Source organism: Podarcis melisellensis (assembly GCF_964234715.1).
Source record: "Podarcis melisellensis genome assembly, chromosome: 7".
NCBI lineage: Eukaryota > Metazoa > Chordata > Lepidosauria > Squamata > Lacertidae > Podarcis > Podarcis melisellensis.
Genome location: NC_138539.1, coordinates 275,433 through 296,310, shown reverse-complemented (window position 1 = coordinate 296,310; position 20,878 = coordinate 275,433). Strand labels below are relative to the sequence as shown.

The 20,878-nt window shown below is 52.2% G+C and overlaps 1 protein-coding gene across 1 annotated transcript; it reads left to right on the top strand.

The window, feature by feature from the left end:
* Positions 1-676: 676 nt before the first annotated feature.
* On the top strand, positions 677-19,116 carry EPPK1 (epiplakin 1). Its single transcript, XM_081919549.1, has one exon. It carries the CDS (start codon positions 742-744, stop codon positions 18,166-18,168), a length of 17,427 nt encoding a protein of 5,808 aa, XP_081775675.1. The 5' UTR covers positions 677-741; the 3' UTR covers positions 18,169-19,116.
* The last annotated feature ends 1,762 nt before the right edge of the window (positions 19,117-20,878 follow it).

The window sequence follows — 20,878 nt, the reverse complement described above, 5'->3', positions numbered from 1 at the left end:
TGCCTTTTTATTCCTGCTTTCTCTTTTATTACCAGGGTTTTGGTTTTCATGCCAAGCTTTTGCTTGTGGTGTTTTGCAACATTGCTCCATTATCGCTCGTAATTGCTGGGAGTGTCCTTACAACCGGAAAAGCAGACGTGCACAGTTGTGAGGAACCACTTTTAAAATCTGTTTCTTTCTCTCCTCAATTATCAGGGAGTATTTTGGAAGTTTCCCCTTATGTCTCCCCCGTGGGAATGTGCGTGAAGGTAGAAGGTGCATTCCAAGGACACTTTTCAGGTGCCATTCAGGCTTCAGGTTGAATCAAGAGTGGAATTCCATGCCAGCAATCCTTAGGAAAGGAATTGAAAATAAAACTGCCAGTCTCATAATGCCATTATACAAGTCTATGAGGCAACCACATTTGGAGTACTGTGTGCAGGTCTGGTCACTGCATCATGAAAAGGATATTGTAGAGTTGGAAAAGGTTCTGAAAAGGGTTCCTCTGTGAAGAAGGTTTGCAGCATTGAAGACTTACTAGTTTAGAGAAAAGAAGTTTAGAGCAAGAAGTGGCACAACAGAAGTTTATAAGAGGATGCCTAGCAGGGGGAAAGTGAAAGAGAAAAGGTTTTTGCTCCTTTCTGCTCTTCATGACAACTGACTGTTTCCTTTCTTTCCTTGCAGAGACCCACTTACCAAAGGAGCAGAAGAGTCGCCTGCTTGCGCCAGGAGCAGGAGACTCAGAACAACTGCACAAACAGCATGGAGGCAAGGGGTCCAGGGACCCGGGGGCAAGCAGGGTCAGCAGCCATGCCAGGGGGCTACATCTCCCCCAGCAGCACCTCAGCAGCACCCAAGGCAGACGCTCACATCAAGAGCATTGCTGGAGTCTACGTGGAGGCCGCTTCTGGCAAGACGATGAGCCTTAATGAAGCTGTCCAGCATCATTTGCTGCAGCCTGACGTTGCCTCAGCTCTCCTGGAGGCCCAGGCAGCCACCGGTGGCATCGTTGACCTAGCGGGAAAGCGGCTGGTCTCTGTTGCAGAGGCCCTGGAAATGGGACTGGCAGGGCTGGAGATGAAGGAGAAGCTGCTCTGCGCAGAGCGAGCAGCAAAGGGCTTCACAGACCCTTACACAGAGGAGAAGATCTCCCTCTACCAAGCCTTGCAGAAAGAGCTCCTTGGAAAGGAACAGGGCCTGTATCTGCTGGATGCCCAGTTAGCCACCGGCGGCACCATTGAGCCAGCCACTGGTCACCGCATCCCTCCACAAGAGGCTTATGAGAAGGGCTACCTTGATGAGAAACTAAGCAACTTCCTCTCTGACCCTGAGAACGAGGAGGCCAAGGGCTTCTTGGACCCAAACAACCACCAGAAGGTCACCTACACGGAGCTGATGAGAAGGTGCATTTGTGACCACAACAGAGGCCTGCTCTTGCTGCCACTGAAAATCTCCTTTCCTGGGCTGAGAGGGTCTGTGTGCAGCCATGAGCTCCTGGATTCTGGAATCATTGACTCAGCCATGTTCAAAGCCCTCCATGACGGGGAGCTCACAGCGCAGGAAGTGGCGGAGATGGATTCTGTTCAGGGCTACCTCTCTGGGACAAAGAGCATTGCCGGTGTGGCGCTGCTGCACACCAATGAATGCAAGAGTCTGTACCAGGCCTTAGCGGAGCACCTCCTAGTGCCAGGCACAGCTGTGATTCTCCTGCAGGCTCAGGCTGCCACAGGATGCTTGATAGACCCTGTAAGGAACGAGAAGTTCACGGCCGATGCTGCCATCCGCGCAGGAGTTGTTGGGCCAGAGCTCCACGAGAAACTGTCTTCAGCAGAGAAAGCAGTCACAGGGTACAAAGACCCCTTCACTGGCGAGACGGTCTCTCTGTTTCAAGCCATGAAGAAGGGCCTTGTGCCCAGGGACCCTGGCATTTTCCTGCTGGATGCCCAGTTTGCCACTGGAGGCATCGTCGACCCCCACACGCATCACCGGCTTCCTGTGGAGATGGCCTGTCAGCGGGGCCACTTAGACAAGGACACAAAGAGCCTCCTCTGCAATCCCACAGATGAGATCCGTGGGTTCTTTGAGCCCAACTCCAAGGAGAAATTGTCCTATGCAGAACTGCTCTTGAGATGCGTCACAGATCCAGACACGGGTCTCTGCCTCTTGCCTCTCACAGGAGGCCATGGAAGGGAGCACTCCTTCATTAACCACAACACAAAGTCTGCTCTGGAGAACATGGCTGTGTCTGTGTCCTGTGGGAAATTCAAGGGGAAGCAGGTTTCACTCTGGAAGCTCCTCTTCTCAGACTACTTTACAGGAGAGCAGAGGACCGACCTCATCCAGCAGTACTGCTCTAGGCGCCTTTCCGCTCGGCAACTGGCTGACAAAGTCTCTCACACCATCCAGCAAGCCGTTGCCAACTCCAGAGTCACCTTTGAGGGCTTGAGGGACAAGGTGACACCCGCCCAGCTTCTGAGCTCAGACATCATCAACAAGAATTTGTTTGAGAAGCTGACCCAAGGGGAGACCTTGGCCAAAGATGTTGTCAGCATGGGCACGGTGAAGAAGTATCTGGAAGGGACGGGCAGCATCAGTGGGCTGCTCCTGCCCGACTCCCAGGAGAAGATCAGCATCTACCAAGCAAAGAGGAAAGGCTTCCTGCGGCCAGGGACCTCCCTCATCCTCCTGGAGGCTCAGGCTGCCACAGGCTACATCATTGACCCTGCAGCCAACAAGAAATACTCTGTGGACGAGGCCCTGAAGGCCAACGTAATTGGCCCAGATGTTTACGACAAGCTCCTGACTGCTGAGAAAGCTGTCACTGGCTACAGGGATCCTTACACAGGAGAAAAGATCTCCCTCTTCCAGGCTATGATGAAGGATCTGATCATCAGGGACCATGCCATCCGCCTGCTGGAAGCACAGATAGCGACGGGGGGCATCATCGACCCCATCAACAGCCATCGCCTGCCTGTGGAAGTTGCCTACAAACGGGGCTACTTTGACAAAAAGATGAACATGATTCTCTCAGACCCCAGTGATGACACCAAGGGCTTCTTTGACCCAAACACCCATGAGAACCTGACCTACCTGCAGCTGAAGGAGAAGTGCATCATAGAGCCCTCAACCTCCCTCTGCCTCCTTCCGCTGAACAGCAAGAAGCCGCGGTTCATTGACGACACCACCAAGCAAGCGTTCAGGGGCTCCTCGGTCTTTGTGAAATACGGGCGCTTCCAAGGGCAAAGGGTCTCCCTGTGGGATTTGCTGAACTCCGAGTACTTCAGCGAGGGCAAGAGGAGGGAAATATTCAACCATTATTGCCTGCAGAAGGTCACCCTGGAGAAAATCCGGCTCATGTTGGAGGAGGAGATGAAGAAATGGGCCTGCATCCAGTTCCCAGCCATAAGGGGCCGCGTCACTGCCTACCACCTGATGGAGATGGGCATAATCGACAGGACCCTCTTTGAAAGGTTGCTGGAGGGAGCTGTGAGCCCAGAGGAGGTTCTGCGCATGGGCTCTGTCCGGAAATACCTCTATGGCACTGGAAGCATCGGAGGCATCGTGCTGCAGCCCTCCAACGAACGAGTGAGTCTCTACGAAGCCATGAAGAGGAACATTGTGGTGCCAGGGGTAGCCGTGCCCTTACTTGAGGCACAGGCAGCCACTGGCTTCATCGTTGACCCAGTGAAGAACAAAAAACTCGGCCTGGATGAGGCTGTGAAGGAAGGCCTTGTTGGCCCCGAGCTCTATGAGAAACTCCAACGGGCAGAAGAGGCTGTCACTGGCTACAAGGATCCTTTCACAGGCAAGAAGATCTCCCTCTTCCAAGCCATGAAGAAGGGCCTTGTGGCTGACAAACAAGCCAGGCAGCTGATGGATGCCCAGCTGTCAACGGGGGGTGTCATTGATCCGCACTGCGGACATTATGTCCCAGTAGAATTTGCCCAGAAAAAAGGCTACTTGGATGAGGACTTCAGCAAAACACTTTCCAACCCAAGCAGTGATGCCAAAACTTTCAGCACTCTGGACAGAAAGGAGATGGTGACCTACAGCCAGCTGATAGATCAGTGTCAGAAGGATGAAGCCTCTGGTGTCCACCTGCTACCTCTGCCGCAAGCAGCTTCTCCTGCCACCACTGATGAGCAGATCAAGCAGCTCTTCAGGGAGACCTATGTGCAGGGCAAAAGGGTCTCCCTCTGGGAGCTCCTGAACTCTGGCTACTTCACGGAGGAGCAGAGAAGAGACTTCCTGGAGAAGTATAGGTCTGAGGCAATATCCCTACAGCAGCTGGTCACCCTTGTCCAGGAACTCATCAAGGAAATGGAACTGAAGGCTCAAAGCCAGGTCACTTTCCAAGGCCTGAGAGGTGCAGTTCCCGCAGTCTGGCTTCTGGATACTGGCATCATTTCGGAAAAGATATTCAGAGAGCTGGCTCAGGGCCGGAGGACAGCCAGAGAAGTGTCTGAGATGGACAGCGTGAAGAAATACTTGCAGGGCACTGGGAGCATCGCTGGGGTCTTCATTCAGGCCTCCAACGAGAAAATGAGCATTTACCAAGCTATGCAGAAGAGCCTCCTTCTCCCAGGCACAGGGGCAAGGCTTCTGGAAGCCCAGGCAGCGACAGGGTCCATCATGGACCCCGCGACCAACCAGAGGCTTGGAGCAGAAGAGGCCATCAAAGCTGGCATTGTGGGTGAAGAACTTGTGGAGCAGCTACTGCAGGCTGAGAGGGCCCTGACAGGCTATCCTGACCCCTACTCAGGGAAGCCCATCTCGGTGTATCAGGCAATCCGGAAGGAGCTGATCTCCACCACGGCCGGCATCCCCTTGCTTGAGGCACAGCTGGCCACTGGAGGGGTCATCGATCCCACCCACCACCTCCACCTTCCTCTCCAAGCAGCCTACAAGCACAACTTCTACGATGAGGAAATGCACAAGACCCTTTCTCAGCAGAGTGACGACACCTGCTTCTTCTTTGACCCCAACACACAGGAAAGCCTGACCTACCAGCAGCTGAAGGAGAGGTGCGTCCGGGATGCCGAGACAGGACACTTGCTGCTTCCTCTCTCGGAAGAGGCCATTTTCTATGCGGATCAGCAGACCATGGAAGTGCTGAAATCTGTCACTGTCGGTGTCAACATTGGGCGGTTTAAAGGCCAAGAGGCTTCGCTCTGGGACTTGCTCCACTCTGAGTACATCACCCACAGCAAGCGGAGAGAGCTGGTGGCAGCCTACAAAGAGGGGAATGCAGAGATCCTTGATGAGATTGCAGTGGCGGCCTCCAAGGTCATCGAAGACACCGAGCAGCAGAGCAAGAGGTTCACCTTCAAGGGCCTGCGCAAACAGGTGTCAGCCAGCGACCTCTTCCAGTCGGAGCTCATAGACAAGGAAACTCTGGACGAACTGAGAGAGGGGAAGAAAACTGTCCAGGAAGTCACCAAGATGGATTCAGTCAGCCGATACCTTGAGGGCTGCAACTTCATCGCTGGCGTCCTTCTACAGCCAAGCCAGGAGAGGCTGAGCATCTACCAGGCCATGAGGCAGAGTCTCCTCCGGCCAGGGGCGGCTCTGGTGCTGCTGGAAGCCCAGGCTGCCACTGGCTTCCTCCTTGACCCAGTGAGAAACAAGAAGTTGTCAGTAGATGAAGCGCTGGCAGGCGGGCTGATTGGAAGAGAGATTTACGAGAAGCTGCTGAGTGCAGAAAAAGCTGTGACAGGATACACACACCCCTACACAAAAGAACAGATCTCCCTCTTTGAGGCCATGAACGAAGGGCTCATTGTGAAAAGCCATGGCATTCGTCTCCTTGAGGCCCAGATAGCCACGGGGGGCATCATTGACCCTGTTCACAGCCACCGCATCCCCGTAGAAGTAGCTTACAAACGAGGTTACTTTGATGAAAAACTGAACCAGGTCCTTTTGGACCCCACAGATGATACCAAAGGCTTTTTTGACCCCAACACCCACGAGAATCTCACCTACTTGCAGCTTCTAGAACGATGCACCCAAGATCCAGAGACTGGACTGTACATGCTGCAAATAGTCAAAAGGGGTGGAAGGTACTTTTACATCAACGAGGCAACCAAAAAGTTCCTGCAAGCACAACCAATGCAGATGCACATTGGCAGGTACAAAGGCCAAACCGTCTCCATGTGGGACCTCCTTTGCTCCCCATACATCCAAGAGCAGAGAAGGAAAGAGCTGGTGCGCCAGTACAAGTTTGAGGGTCTGACCCTGGAACAACTCAGCAAAGCCATCACTGCCATCATCGAGGAAACGGAGCAGAAGATGCAGGCCCTCAAGGTGAAGGGACCAAGGGGGGACGTGTCAGCAGCAGAGCTGTTCAACTCCGAGATCATTGATAAGAAGACCCTGGATGGGCTTCACCAGGGGCCTGGTGCCCTTCAGCAACTTGCCCAGAAGGACTCGGTGAAGCGATACCTGGAGGGAACAGGCTGCATCGCCGGAGTCTTAGTAGCCAAAGGGCAGAAGATGACCATTTATGAAGCCATGAAGAAAGGGGTCCTGTCCCCAGAGCATGGTCTGATGTTGCTGGAAGCACAGGCTGCCACCGGATTCATCATTGACCCATTGAAGAAGAAAACATTCTCCGTTGACCAAGCGATCTCTGTGAGGCTTGTGGGTGAAGACCTTCAAGAGAAACTTCTTTCTGCAGAGAAAGCCGTTACTGGCTACACTGACCCTTCCACAGGGAACAAAATATCTCTCTTCCAAGCCATGAAAAAAAGCATTGTAGAGAAAGGACTTGCTCTCAGGCTTCTGGAGGCCCAGATTGCCACTGGTGGCATCATTGACCCTGTGCATGGCCACCGCATCCCTGTGGAGGTGGCTTACAAACGGGAGTGTTTGGATGAGGGCACTTACCTCCGGCTTTCTGATCCAAAATATGCTACCAAAGGATTTGTGGATCCGAACACCCAGGAAAGGATTACCTACGCCCAACTATTGCACAGGTGCACCAAAGAGACAGGGATGTACTTCCTACAGCTGCTGAGCAAGAGGGACTATTTCTATGTAGATGAAATAACAAAAAATATATTTTCATCCACCAAAGTAAATGTAACACTTGGGAAATTCAGGGGCCAGATTGTGTCTCTGTGGGACCTTCTTACTTCAAGCTACTTCACTGAAGAGAAGAGGAACGAGCTGATTAAAAAATACAAACTGGAATCTTCTGCTGTTCTGCAGCACATCACGGATGAAATTCTGAACATAATAAAAGAAAAAGAAGAAAATAGAAGAGACATATGGTTCCAAGGGCTACGGAAACAAGTCACAGCTTCGGAACTACTGAAAGCAGAAATAATAGGTAAAGAGACGCTGAAGAGCCTGGAGGAAGGAAAGCAGACAGCAAGAGACGTGGCAAAGATCGACTCGGTGAAACGCTACCTGGAAGGCACCAGCTGCATTGCCGGAGTGCTTGTGCCGTCCAAGACGGATCCTTCCAAGACCGAGAAGATGAGCATCTACCAGGCCATGTGGAAGAATGTCTTGAGGCCAGGAACTGCTCTGGTGCTGCTGGAAGCACAAGCTGCCACTGGGTTCATCATTGACCCCCTGAAGAATGAGAGACTGTCTGTCAATGAGGCCATCTCTGCCAGGCTGGTGGGGGGAGAAATTCACAACAAGCTCCTCTGTGCTGAGAAAGCTGTCACTGGATATACTGATCCAAACACAGGAAAAAAGATATCTCTTTTCCAGGCCATGAAGAAAGATCTGATCATCAAAGAGCACGGCATCCGCCTGCTAGAAGCCCAGATTGCTACGGGGGGCATAATTGACCCAGTCAACAGCCATCGTGTCCCTGTTGAGGTGGCCTACAAACGGGGCTATTTTGATGAGAAAATGAACCAAATTCTCTCAGACCCCACGGATGACACCAAGGGCTTCTTCGACCCCAACACCCACGAGAACCTCACATATATGCAGTTGCTTAAGAGATGTGTTCATGACACAGAAACTGGACTAATGATGCTTCAAATACAGGATCAGACCTCAATTGCCTTCAGTTTGGATGAAAATATAAAGAAGACTTTGAGGTCTACGACAACAAGAGTAAATGCGGGTGATTTCCAAGGACAAGTGGTTTCCCTTTGGGATCTCCTCTTCTCTAAATACATTACAGAAAATAAAAGCCAAGAGCTCATAAGACTATACAAATCTGGAAAAACAACAATTGAGGAAATGATTGCTACGTTGATATCAACAATCAAAGAGAAAGAGGAGCAGAGCATCAACCAACAGAGAAAACTAGAACATGAAACAGTCCACCTGTCCTTTGAAGAGAACTGGCAGAAGACCTTGAAGTCCACGACCCTCCAAATGCCTGCTGGGTCACAAAGAGGCCAGACGGTTACTGTGTGGGACCTGCTCTTCTCCAACTATATCACAGAAGAAAAGAGGGCAGAGTTCTTGGACTTGTACAAGAGAGGGATGATATCAGTGGACCGGTTGATCCATGTCCTCACCACCCTGGTCACCAAAAAGGAAGCCACAAGTAGGAAATTGAACATTAAAGTCAGAAGCCCCAGCAACGATGACCCTGAGCGGGAGGAGGCAGAAAAGGAGGAGGATGATGATGAAGAGGAGATGGACGCACCAGAACTGGGAGAAAAAGAAGCGGCTCTGAAATCCCGGAAGGTTAAAGTCACCGCAAGCGCGTTCCATGGAAGGGAGGTTTCCGTGTGGGACGTGCTCCACTCCAAATACATCCCTGAGGAGAAGCGGAAGGAGCTGCTTCAATGCTATAAATCCGGCATCCTCACCATTGACCAAATGGAAACTGTAGTCACCGCCATCGTCAACAAAACAGAGGAGGAGAAAACAAAGGAAGCATCCCACTCGCCCTCGGGAAGCTGGGAAGAGCCCTTGCGGAATCACACTGTGGTCCTGCATGTGGGTGAGTTCCAGGGGCAAGAAGTGTCCCTGTGGGACCTCCTCTTCTCTCAATACGTTCCAGAAGCCCAGAGAGAGGAGCTCTTCACAAAGTACCGGTCGGGAATCCTCAGCATTCAGGAAATGATCGTCACGCTGGCCCCTCTTCTCACAGAGACAGGAGGAAGCCACGGCGGAGAAGGAGAAGCTCCCCGCAGTCCCAGCAGGGAAATATCCTCTCGCGAGGAAGAACTGGAAAGTGCCTTGCGCCGGGTGACCGTGGAGGTGCCGTCGGGCGAGTTCCAAGGCCACAGGCAGTCCGCATGGGACCTTCTCTTCTCCAAATACGTGACCGCAGACAAACGGCAGGAACTCCTGGAGAAGTACCGAGCAGGATCCTTGACCAGCGAGGAGCTCGTCCAAAGAATCACCATCCTCATTGAGGAGATGGAGGAAAAGAGCAACAAGCTGAAATTCTCCGGGCTCAGGAGGCAGGTGACAGCCTCGGAGCTCTTCAACTCGGAAATCATTGACAAGGAAACACTCTCTGAACTCACGCACGGAACCAAAACTGTGGAAGAGGTAACGGAAAGAGATTCGGTGAAGCGATACCTGGAGGGCACCAGCTGCATTGCCGGAGTTCTCGTGCCGTCCCGCTCAGACCCTTCCAAGACAGAGAAGATGACCATCTACCAGGCCATGTGGAAAGGCGTCTTGAGGCCGGGCACCGCCCTGGTGCTGCTGGAGGCCCAGGCCGCCACGGGGTTCATTACGGACCCTCTGAAGAATGAGAAGCTCTCTGTGCACGAAGCTGTCTCTGCTGAGCTGGTGGGTGCCGAGCTGAAGGAGAAGCTTCTCTCTGCAGAGAGAGCCGTGACCGGATACAACGACCCCTACACGGGGAACAAGATCTCCCTTTTCCAGGCCATGAAGAAAGGCCTCATCGTCAAAGATCACGGCATCCGCCTGCTGGAGGCTCAGATCGCCACTGGCGGCATCATTGACCCAGTGCAAAGTCATCGCCTGCCCGTCAACGTAGCATACAAGCGGGGCTTCTTTGACGAGGAAATGAACCGCGTCCTCTCAGATCCCTCCGATGACACCAAGGGCTTCTTTGACCCCAACACCCACGAGAACCTCACCTACTTGCAGCTCCGGCACAGGTGTCTCCCCGATCCTGAGACCGGTCTGTTGATGCTGCAAGTGTTGGACAAGGGCTCCTTTTCCTTCTATCTGAACGACAGCACGAGAAAGGCCCTGCAGTCTGCCAAGACCAGGGTTGGCGTGGGCCTCTTCGAGGGCCAAGACGTCTCCGCCTGGGACCTCCTCTTCTCCAGATACATCTCTCCGCATAAGAGGATGGAGCTGCTGAAGCAGTACAAAGCTGGCACTCTAACCCTTGAGGAGATCACCCACATCCTCGTTACCACTGTTACTGAGACAGAGGAAAGGAACGCCAAGCCGACGGGCCATGAACACGCTCCACGTACCCCTCAAGCAACATCACCAAAGCGAGACACTGCTCAGCCATCCTTTGAAGAGAACTGGCAGAAGACCTTGAAGTCCACGACCCTCCAAATGCCTGCTGGGCCACAAAGAGGCCAGACGGTCACTGTGTGGGACCTGCTCTTCTCCAACTATATCACAGAAGAAAAGAGGGCAGAGTTCTTGGACTTGTACAAGAGAGGGATGATATCAGTGGACCGGTTGATCCATGTCCTCACCACCCTGGTCACCAAAAAGGAAGCCACAAGTAGGAAATTGGACATTAAAGTCAGAAGCCCCAGCAATGATGACCCTGAGCGGGAGGAGGCGGAAGAGGAGGAGGAGGATGATGATGATGATGAAGAAGAGGAGATGGACGCACCAGAACTGGGAGAAAAAGAAGTGGCTCTGAAATCCCGGAAGGTTAAAGTCACCGCAAGCGCGTTCCATGGAAGGGAGGTTTCCGTGTGGGACGTGCTCCACTCCAAATACATCCCTGAGGAGAAGCGGAAGGAGCTGCTTCAATGCTATAAATCTGGCATCCTCACCATTGACCAAATGGAAACTGTAGTCACCGCCATCGTCAACAAAACAGAGGAGGAGAAAACAAAGGAAGCATCCCACTCGCCCTCGGGAAGCTGGGAAGAGCCCTTGCGGAATCACACTGTGGTCCTGCATGTGGGTGAGTTCCAGGGGCAAGAAGTGTCCCTGTGGGACCTCCTCTTCTCTCAATACGTTCCAGAAGCCCAGAGAGAGGAGCTCTTCACAAAGTACCGGTCGGGAATCCTCAGCATTCAGGAAATGATCGTCACGCTGGCCCCTCTTCTCACAGAGACAGGAGGAAGCCACGGCGGAGAAGGAGAAGCTCCCCGCAGTCCCAGCAGGGAAATATCCTCTCGCGAGGAAGAACTGGAAAGTGCCTTGCGGCAGGTGACCGTGGAGGTGCCCTCGGGCGAGTTCCAAGGCCACAGGCAGTCCGCATGGGACCTTCTCTTCTCCAAATACGTGACCGCAGACAAACGGCAGGAACTCCTGGAGAAGTACCGAGCAGGATCCTTGACCAGCGAGGAGCTCATCCAAAGAATCACCATCCTCATTGAGGAGATGGAGGAAAAGAGCAACCAGCTGAAATTCTCCGGGCTCAGGAGGCAGGTGACAGCCTCGGAGCTCTTCAACTCGGAAATCATTGACAAGGAAACACTCTCTGAACTCACGCACGGAACCAAAACTGTGGAAGAGGTCACGGAAAGAGATTCGGTGAAGCGATACCTGGAGGGCACCAGCTGCATTGCCGGAGTTCTCGTGCCGTCCCGCTCAGACCCTTCCAAGACAGAGAAGATGACCATCTACCAGGCCATGTGGAAAGGCGTCTTGAGGCCGGGCACCGCCCTGGTGCTGCTGGAGGCCCAGGCCGCCACGGGGTTCATCACGGACCCTCTGAAGAACGAGAAGCTCTCTGTGCACGAAGCTGTCTCTGCCGAGCTGGTGGGTGCCGAGCTGAAGGAGAAGCTTCTCTCTGCAGAGAGAGCCGTGACCGGATACAACGACCCCTACACGGGGAACAAGATCTCCCTTTTCCAGGCCATGAAGAAAGGCCTCATCGTCAAAGATCACGGCATCCGCCTGCTGGAGGCTCAGATCGCCACTGGCGGCATCATTGACCCAGTGCAAAGTCATCGCCTGCCCGTCAACGTAGCATACAAGCGGGGCTTCTTTGACGAGGAAATGAACCGCGTCCTCTCAGATCCCTCCGATGACACCAAGGGCTTCTTTGACCCCAACACCCACGAGAACCTCACCTACTTGCAGCTCCGGCACAGGTGTCTCCCCGATCCTGAGACCGGTCTGTTGATGCTGCAAGTGTTGGACAAGGGCTCCTTTTCCTTCTATCTGAACGACAGCACGAGAAAGGCCCTGCAGTCTGCCAAGACCAGGGTTGGCGTGGGCCTCTTCGAGGGCCAAGACGTCTCCGCCTGGGACCTCCTCTTCTCCAGATACATCTCTCCGCATAAGAGGATGGAGCTGCTGAAGCAGTACAAAGCTGGCACTCTAACCCTTGAGGAGATCACCCACATCCTCGTTACCACTGTTACTGAGACAGAGGAAAGGAACGCCAAGCCGACGGGCCATGAACACGCTCCACGTACCCCTCAAGCAACATCACCAAAGCGAGACACTGCTCAGCCATCCTTTGAAGAGAACTGGCAGAAGACCTTGAAGTCCACGACCCTCCAAATGCCTGCTGGGCCACAAAGAGACCAGACAGTCACTGTGTGGGACCTGCTCTTCTCCAACTATATCACAGAAGAAAAGAGGGCAGAGTTCTTGGACTTGTACAAGAGAGGGATGATATCAGTGGACCGGTTGATCCATGTCCTCACCACCCTGGTCACCAAAAAGGAAGCCACAAGTAGGAAATTGGACATTAAAGTCAGAAGCCCCAGCAATGATGACCCTGAGCGGGAGGAGGCGGAAGAGGAGGAAGATGATGAAGATGATGATGAAGAGGAGATGGACGCACCAGAACTGGGAGAAAAAGAAGTGGCTCTGAAATCCCGGAAGGTTAAAGTCACCGCAAGCGCATTCCATGGAAGGGAGGTTTCTGTGTGGGACGTGCTCCACTCCAAATACATCCCTGAGGAGAAGCGGAAGGAGCTGCTTCAATGCTATAAATCCGGCATCCTCACCATTGACCAAATGGAAACTGTAGTCACCGCCATCGTCAACAAAACAGAGGAGGAGAAAACAAAGGAAGCATCCCACTCGCCCTCGGGAAGCTGGGAAGAGCCCTTGCGGAATCACACTGTGGTCCTGCATGTGGGTGAGTTCCAGGGGCAAGAAGTGTCCCTGTGGGACCTCCTCTTCTCTCAATACGTTCCAGAAGCCCAGAGAGAGGAGCTCTTCACAAAGTACCGGTCGGGAATCCTCAGCATTCAGGAAATGATCGTCACGCTGGCCCCTCTTCTCACAGAGACAGGAGGAAGCCACGGCGGAGAAGGAGAAGCTCCCCGCAGTCCCAGCAGGGAAATATCCTCTCGCGAGGAAGAACTGGAAAGTGCCTTGCGGCAGGTGACTGTGGAGGTGCCGTCGGGCGAGTTCCAAGGCCACAGGCAGTCTGCATGGGACCTCCTCTTCTCCAGATACATCTCTCCGCATAAGAGGATGGAGCTGCTGAAGCAGTACAAAGCTGGCACTCTAACCCTTGAGGACATCACCCACATCCTTGTTACCACTATTCTCGAGACAGAGGAAAGGAACGCCAAGCCGATGGGCCATGGACACGCTCCACGTACCCCTCAAGCAACATCACCAAAGCGAGACACTGCTCAGCCATCCTTCGAAGAGAACTGGCAGAAGACCTTGAAGTCCACGACCCTCCAAATGCCTGCTGGGCCACAAAGAGGCCAGACGGTCACTGTGTGGGACCTGCTCTTCTCCAACTATATCACAGAAGAAAAGAGGGCAGAGTTCTTGGACTTGTACAAGAGAGGGATGATATCAGTGGACCGGTTGATCCATGTCCTCACCACCCTGGTCACCAAAAAGGAAGCCACAAGTAGGAAATTGGACATTAAAGTCAGAAGCCCCAGCAATGATGACCCTGAGCGGGAGGAGGCGGAAGAGGAGGAGGAGGATGATGATGATGAAGAAGAGGAGATGGACGCACCAGAACTGGGAGAAAAAGAAGTGGCTCTGAAATCCCGGAAGGTTAAAGTCACCGCAAGCGCGTTCCATGGAAGGGAGGTTTCCGTGTGGGACGTGCTCCACTCCAAATACATCCCTGAGGAGAAGCGGAAGGAGCTGCTTCAATGCTATAAATCTGGCATCCTCACCATTGACCAAATGGAAACTGTAGTCACCGCCATCGTCAACAAAACAGAGGAGGAGAAAACAAAGGAAGCATCCCACTCGCCCTCGGGAAGCTGGGAAGAGCCCTTGCGGAATCACACTGTGGTCCTGCATGTGGGTGAGTTCCAGGGGCAAGAAGTGTCCCTGTGGGACCTCCTCTTCTCTCAATACATTCCAGAAGCCCAGAGAGAGGAGCTCTTCACAAAGTACCGGTCGGGAATCCTCAGCATTCAGGAAATGATCGTCACGCTGGCCCCTCTTCTCACAGAGACAGGAGGAAGCCACAGCGGAGAAGGAGAAGCTCCCCGCAGTCCCAGCAGGGAAATATCCTCTCGCGAGGAAGAACTGGAAAGTGCCTTGCGGCAGGTGACTGTGGAGGTGCCCTCGGGCGAGTTCCAAGGCCACAGGCAGTCCGCATGGGACCTTCTCTTCTCCAAATACGTGACCGCAGACAAACGGCAGGAACTCCTGGAGAAGTACCGAGCAGGATCCTTGACCAGCGAGGAGCTCGTCCAAAGAATCACCATCCTCATTGAGGAGATGGAGGAAAAGAGCAACAAGCTGAAATTCTCCGGGCTCAGGAGGCAGGTGACAGCCTCGGAGCTCTTCAACTCGGAAATCATTGACAAGGAAACACTCTCTGAACTCACGCACGGAACCAAAACTGTGGAAGAGGTCACGGAAAGAGATTCGGTGAAGCGATACCTGGAGGGCACCAGCTGCATTGCCGGAGTTCTCGTGCCGTCCCGCTCAGACCCTTCCAAGACAGAGAAGATGACCATCTACCAGGCCATGTGGAAAGGCGTCTTGAGGCCGGGCACCGCCCTGGTGCTGCTGGAGGCCCAGGCCGCCACGGGGTTCATCACGGACCCTCTGAAGAACGAGAAGCTCTCTGTGCACGAAGCTGTCTCTGCCGAGCTGGTGGGTGCCGAGCTGAAGGAGAAGCTTCTCTCTGCAGAGAGAGCCGTGACCGGATACAACGACCCCTACACGGGGAACAAGATCTCCCTTTTCCAGGCCATGAAGAAAGGCCTCATCATCAAAGATCACGGCATCCGCCTGCTGGAGGCTCAGATCGCCACTGGCGGCATCATTGACCCAGTGCAAAGTCATCGCCTGCCCGTCAACGTAGCATACAAGCGGGGCTTCTTTGACGAGGAAATGAACCGCGTCCTCTCAGATCCCTCCGATGACACCAAGGGCTTCTTTGACCCCAACACCCACGAGAACCTCACCTACTTGCAGCTCCGGCACAGGTGTCTCCCCGATCCTGAGACCGGTCTGTTGATGCTGCAAGTGTTGGACAAGGGCTCCTTTTCCTTCTATCTGAACGACAGCACGAGAAAGGCCCTGCAGTCTGCCAAGACCAGGGTTGGCGTGGGCCTCTTCGAGGGCCAAGACGTCTCCGCCTGGGACCTCCTCTTCTCCAGATACATCTCTCCGCATAAGAGGATGGAGCTGCTGAAGCAGTACAAAGCTGGCACTCTAACCCTTGAGGAGATCACCCACATCCTCGTTACCACTGTTACTGAGACAGAGGAAAGGAACGCCAAGCCGACGGGCCATGAACACGCTCCACGTACCCCTCAAGCAACATCACCAAAGCGAGACACTGCTCAGCCATCCTTTGAAGAGAACTGGCAGAAGACCTTGAAGTCCACGACCCTCCAAATGCCTGCTGGGCCACAAAGAGGCCAGACGGTCACTGTGTGGGACCTGCTCTTCTCCAACTATATCACAGAAGAAAAGAGGGCAGAGTTCTTGGACTTGTACAAGAGAGGGATGATATCAGTGGACCGGTTGATCCATGTCCTCACCACCCTGGTCACCAAAAAGGAAGCCACAAGTAGGAAATTGGACATTAAAGTCAGAAGCCCCAGCAATGATGACCCTGAGCGGGAGGAGGCGGAAGAGGAGGAGGAGGATGATGATGATGAAGAAGAGGAGATGGACGCACCAGAACTGGGAGAAAAAGAAGTGGCTCTGAAATCCCGGAAGGTTAAAGTCACCGCAAGCGCGTTCCATGGAAGGGAGGTTTCCGTGTGGGACGTGCTCCACTCCAAATACATCCCTGAGGAGAAGCGGAAGGAGCTGCTTCAATGCTATAAATCTGGCATCCTCACCATTGACCAAATGGAAACTGTAGTCACCGCCATCGTCAACAAAACAGAGGAGGAGAAAACAAAGGAAGCATCCCACTCGCCCTCGGGAAGCTGGGAAGAGCCCTTGCGGAATCACACTGTGGTCCTGCATGTGGGTGAGTTCCAGGGGCAAGAAGTCTCCCTGTGGGACCTCCTCTTCTCTCAGTACATCTCAGAGGGCAAAAGAGAAGAGCTTCTAAGCATATATAGAAATTGTCAACTTACTCCTGAGGAATTGGCAGCTGTTCTTTCTACTCTTATTACTGAAACGTCAGAGCAAGGTAATAAATTTTCAGCAGATAATCTATCAGCTGCTGACATGTCTTCATCTCGGACAGAAGACGCATCACTTCTGGAATGGGAAGAAAAGGAAAAAGCTCTGAAATCCCGAATGGTGGAAGTCACCACAGGTGAGTTCCATGGACAGAAACTTTCTCTGTGGGACATCCTTCACTCCAAATACATCCCTGAGGAGAAGCAGAAGGAGTTGTTGAAGCTGTACAAATCTGGTATCCTCACCATTGACCAAGTAGAAACTGTTGCCACCTCCATTGTCACTAAAACTGAGGAGCATCCGGAGAGGACTTCACATCTTAGCAGTGACACAACTGAGCAAAAGGATACTGAAGCTCCAGAGTCATCATACTATGACCTTCTCCAGCACACCTTGCGCCTTAAAAATATTGATGTCACCATACGAGAAGTCCATGATCAAAAGGCTTCTGTCTGGGATCCTTTCTTTTCACGGTTTGTCTCTAATATCAGGAAAGAGGAGATTGTACACAGACATGGAGCACCAACAGTAAGCGTTAAAGAAAGTATTCAAAGCATCACTACACTTATTACAGAACCCGCAGTGGGTAGTGGCACACCATGCAGAAGTGAGGAAACTCCCACTGACGACATTAAACCACCCAGAACACTTGACGCTCCTCAGGCAGAAGACCAAGAGAAAACACAGGATTCTTTGAAATCCAGACTGCTCAACGTATCCATTGGTCAATTCCATGAGCCCCATATATCACTGTGGGATCTACTCCATTCTCATTATATCCCTGAGGAGAAACGGAAGGAGCTGCTGCAACTGTACCATTCTGGCATCCTCACCATTGACCAAATGGAAACCGTCGTGACTTCAATCATCAACAGAACAGAGGAGGAGAAAGTCATTGACCCTGGATGTGTTGCAAGTCCAAACCAAGAGACACGGTTGCCAGAAAGAGATGAGAACGTTTGCCTCTCCCCTTCCTCTTCTTTGGAAAACATGCTACGCTCTGAGAGTTTTGTGGTGCCAGTTGGAGAGTTCAAAGGGCAGATGGTGTCTTGCTGGAATCTTCTCTCCTCCAAATACATCTCAGAGGAGAAGAAGCAGGAACTTCTAAACAAATGTGAAGCCAAAGCGCTCTCTGTGCAGGAACTGATCGGCATTCTCACCAACATCATCACCAAAATGGAAAAGTGTGACAGAGATCAGTCAGCAAGTGCGGAGGGTAGCCTCACAGAGGAACATGTCGATTCACATGCACGGCAGCAGCAGCTGAGGAAATCCTTGAGGACAACTATGGTCCACGTGACTGCCGGAGAGTACAAGGGGCAAAAGGTGTGTGTGCTGGATCTTCTGTTTTCTAAGTATGTCCCTCAAGATAAAAGGCAAGAGCTCCTTGAACTGTACAGAGCAGGGACATTGCCCATTCAAGAAATGATAACCACGATCACTGCCATGATTGATGAGGTTGAAAGCAAGCATGGGAAGCACAACAGAAAAACGTTCTGCAGAAAAGGGAAAGTATGTTGGAAGGACCAGGGTGCCCACTCATAGCCAACTGAGTTATCAAAGCCCGGTGGCTCATTCGACTCTCTCTGACCAAAGGCTGTCTGCCCCCCTCCTCCAGCCTCCATCCTTAACCAGCATTCTCCTTCACAAGCACACCAAGGAGGGCCCTGTCAGCAAGAAGCCCTTCATCCGCTGTGACCTTTGAGAGAGTTCTTCATGCTCTCGTTTCTCTCCGTTCTCTACGGCTGCATTTGCACACTGGTGGGGGGCCTGGGGCAATTCTTGTCTTGAGCATCTGGACTTCTGCCCTGGATTGCCAGCCGCAAGTGAAAGAAGTTCTGCTCATACAGCACTCTCCCAAATGCGACAAGTACCTCAGGGACTTTCTAGGAAATTCTACTCCGGGTTTCTATTTGGCAACATTTGTGTGCCCTGAAAGGCATGCAGTGTGTGTGAAAATAGTGTCTGTGACTTCAAGAAATCTCTGCATGAAACAGAGGGGTCTCCATCATCACTGGTGGCTACTCAAAGATGGTGCAACCTGGGTGCAACCAAGGACAAGAGTGAATTTTTCGTGACTTGAGGGTGCATTGAGAGTGCTCAAAAGCAGAATGTTACTCCGCCACCCCCTTCAGAATCTCTTAAGCTGGTCTGTGGAGTTCACAGTGGGAAATGACTTGGGCTGAATACTTGATTTCCACATCCATCCATTTTTTGGTCAAGCGCAGCTTTTTCCCTGTAGATTGTGGGGACCATAGGAAACTTGGCTTCCATTTTCACTGATCTTTGTTTCTTCCACACCTGGGGTTGCAACACCTGCCCTGGAAACATTGCAAGTGGGCTGAAGCTGTGAGCCCAGGTCCAAAGGCCCTTCCATTCTGTGACGGGTTCCAGAGCGGGTCCTTCATGAGAAAGGACACTGGAAGGATGTCACAGAGCAACTACTCAGCTTGACTGTTTCTGCTAACAATAAAGGACAACTTTAAAACTCTCTGTAGGGCTACGTGGCTGCATTGGCATTTCTTCTGAAGATCCATTGTTTCTCAGTCTCCTAAAGATGGACAGTTTCATTCATTCATTCCAGAATTTAGTATTTATAGGCAAAGTCCTCCTCCCAATCTAGCTTACGTAAAACATGAAAAACTTGAAATAAGTCTTAAATATACATAGAAACAACCCAATTAAAACCAGCAGCAGTTAAAACAATATATAGCCCAGCTCACAGTGTGCTTAACGAAATGCTGGCTGAAACCTTTTAAGGCCTGTTTGAAAGCCCATGGGTCCTTCCTCGTACATTGCCTGTCTCTGTTGCCCCCTGGGCCAATGGGTCTGGACAGCCGAACCTGTGAGCAGAGGCCCTCTGAGGTCAAGTTCAAGTCCCAAAGCTAAAAGTCAACAGTGCTTAAAACTGAGTTGGAATAAAGCAGGCAGTCAACGTAACCACTGCAGTATAAGGTCATGAGAGTGGTTAGGGCAGGGGTAGCCAACGTGGTGCCCTCCAGATGTTGTTGGACTACAACTCCCATCAGCCCATGAGCATGGCCATTGGTCAAGGAAGGTGGGAATTGTATTCCAACAACATCTGGAGGGCACCACAATGGCTACCCCTATGTTAGGCAACTTCTTGAAGAACTATAATTCCCAGCACCCTGGGGGAAGCCATGACTGTCCAAGTGGTATAATGGGGCTTCAGATGCCTGGTGGGGCTGTGACCTCGGTGTTCTAGGATCCAAATGTCCTATGACCCCCAGCCATTTTTATAGTGGAGACCGTGGGGGTGGCAGCCATGTTAGGCTGTCCAGCAGAAACAACGAAGGCCCTTTGGGGCTCATTAATACTAACCTGGGCTGCTTTAGGAAGATGGGCAGGACAGACATTGAATAATAAATAAACAAAAGGAAGAAGGAGAGCCCAGCAGCTGCATCAGACCAAAGACTCAGCTAATCTAGAAGGCTCCTCTCATGGGCGCCAGCCAAATACCCCATGGGAAAAGCCCCTTTTAAAGGGGGAACCAGAAAATTGCAGACCAGTTAGCTTATCATCCCTTCCACAAAAATTGGCTTGAAGCATTATTAAAGATAGAATTGCCAAGCATACAGAAGAACAAGTCTTGCTCAAGCAAAGTCAGCATGGCTTCTGCAAGGCAAACTGTGTCTCACTGATCTTTTAAAGTTCTCCAAGAGTGCCATTCAGCATATCGACCGAAGTGATTCAGATGTCACTGTGTACTTGGACTTCCACACAACTTTTGATTACCTACCGTACTTTTCTCTCTATAACACGCAGATTTTTTCTCCTAAAAAGTAAGGGGAAATGTCTGTGCATGTTATTGAGCGAATGTGTGGTCCCTGGAGCCGACTGGCGCGAGTGCAGGGGTAAAAATCAGGCAAAAATCAAATCGCGCGTCAAGAAGGAGGGAAGTCTGAAGAGAGGAAGCTGCTGCTTTCCTGCATTCTGCCTCAGGGTCTTACTGCCCACCCTCTTCTGTTCCGTTGCTGTGGTTGCTCAAACAGAACAAAGAGAAGGGAAATCCCCTGCCCTCCAGGCAAGCAGAGGGGAAAGGAAAGGATTGCGGCCTTCCTTCTAATTCCTCTCCGTGCTCTGGTGCTGCTGCGTCCAGGGAAGCATTTTAGGGACTCACAGGCAGCAGGAAAACATGCAGGTGGGAGAGAGGGGGGCTGGCTTGGGTGGCTGGGTGGGGGAAAACTTTTGCCTTCCTTTCCTCTCTCCCGTTAAACCCCTCTCCTGCATTCTT

Excerpts from the sequence above, each read along its gene's own strand:
- EPPK1 (XM_081919549.1), top strand. The coding sequence starts at position 742 with ATGGAGGCAAGGGGTCCAGGGACCCGGGGGCAAGCAGGGTCAGCAGCC.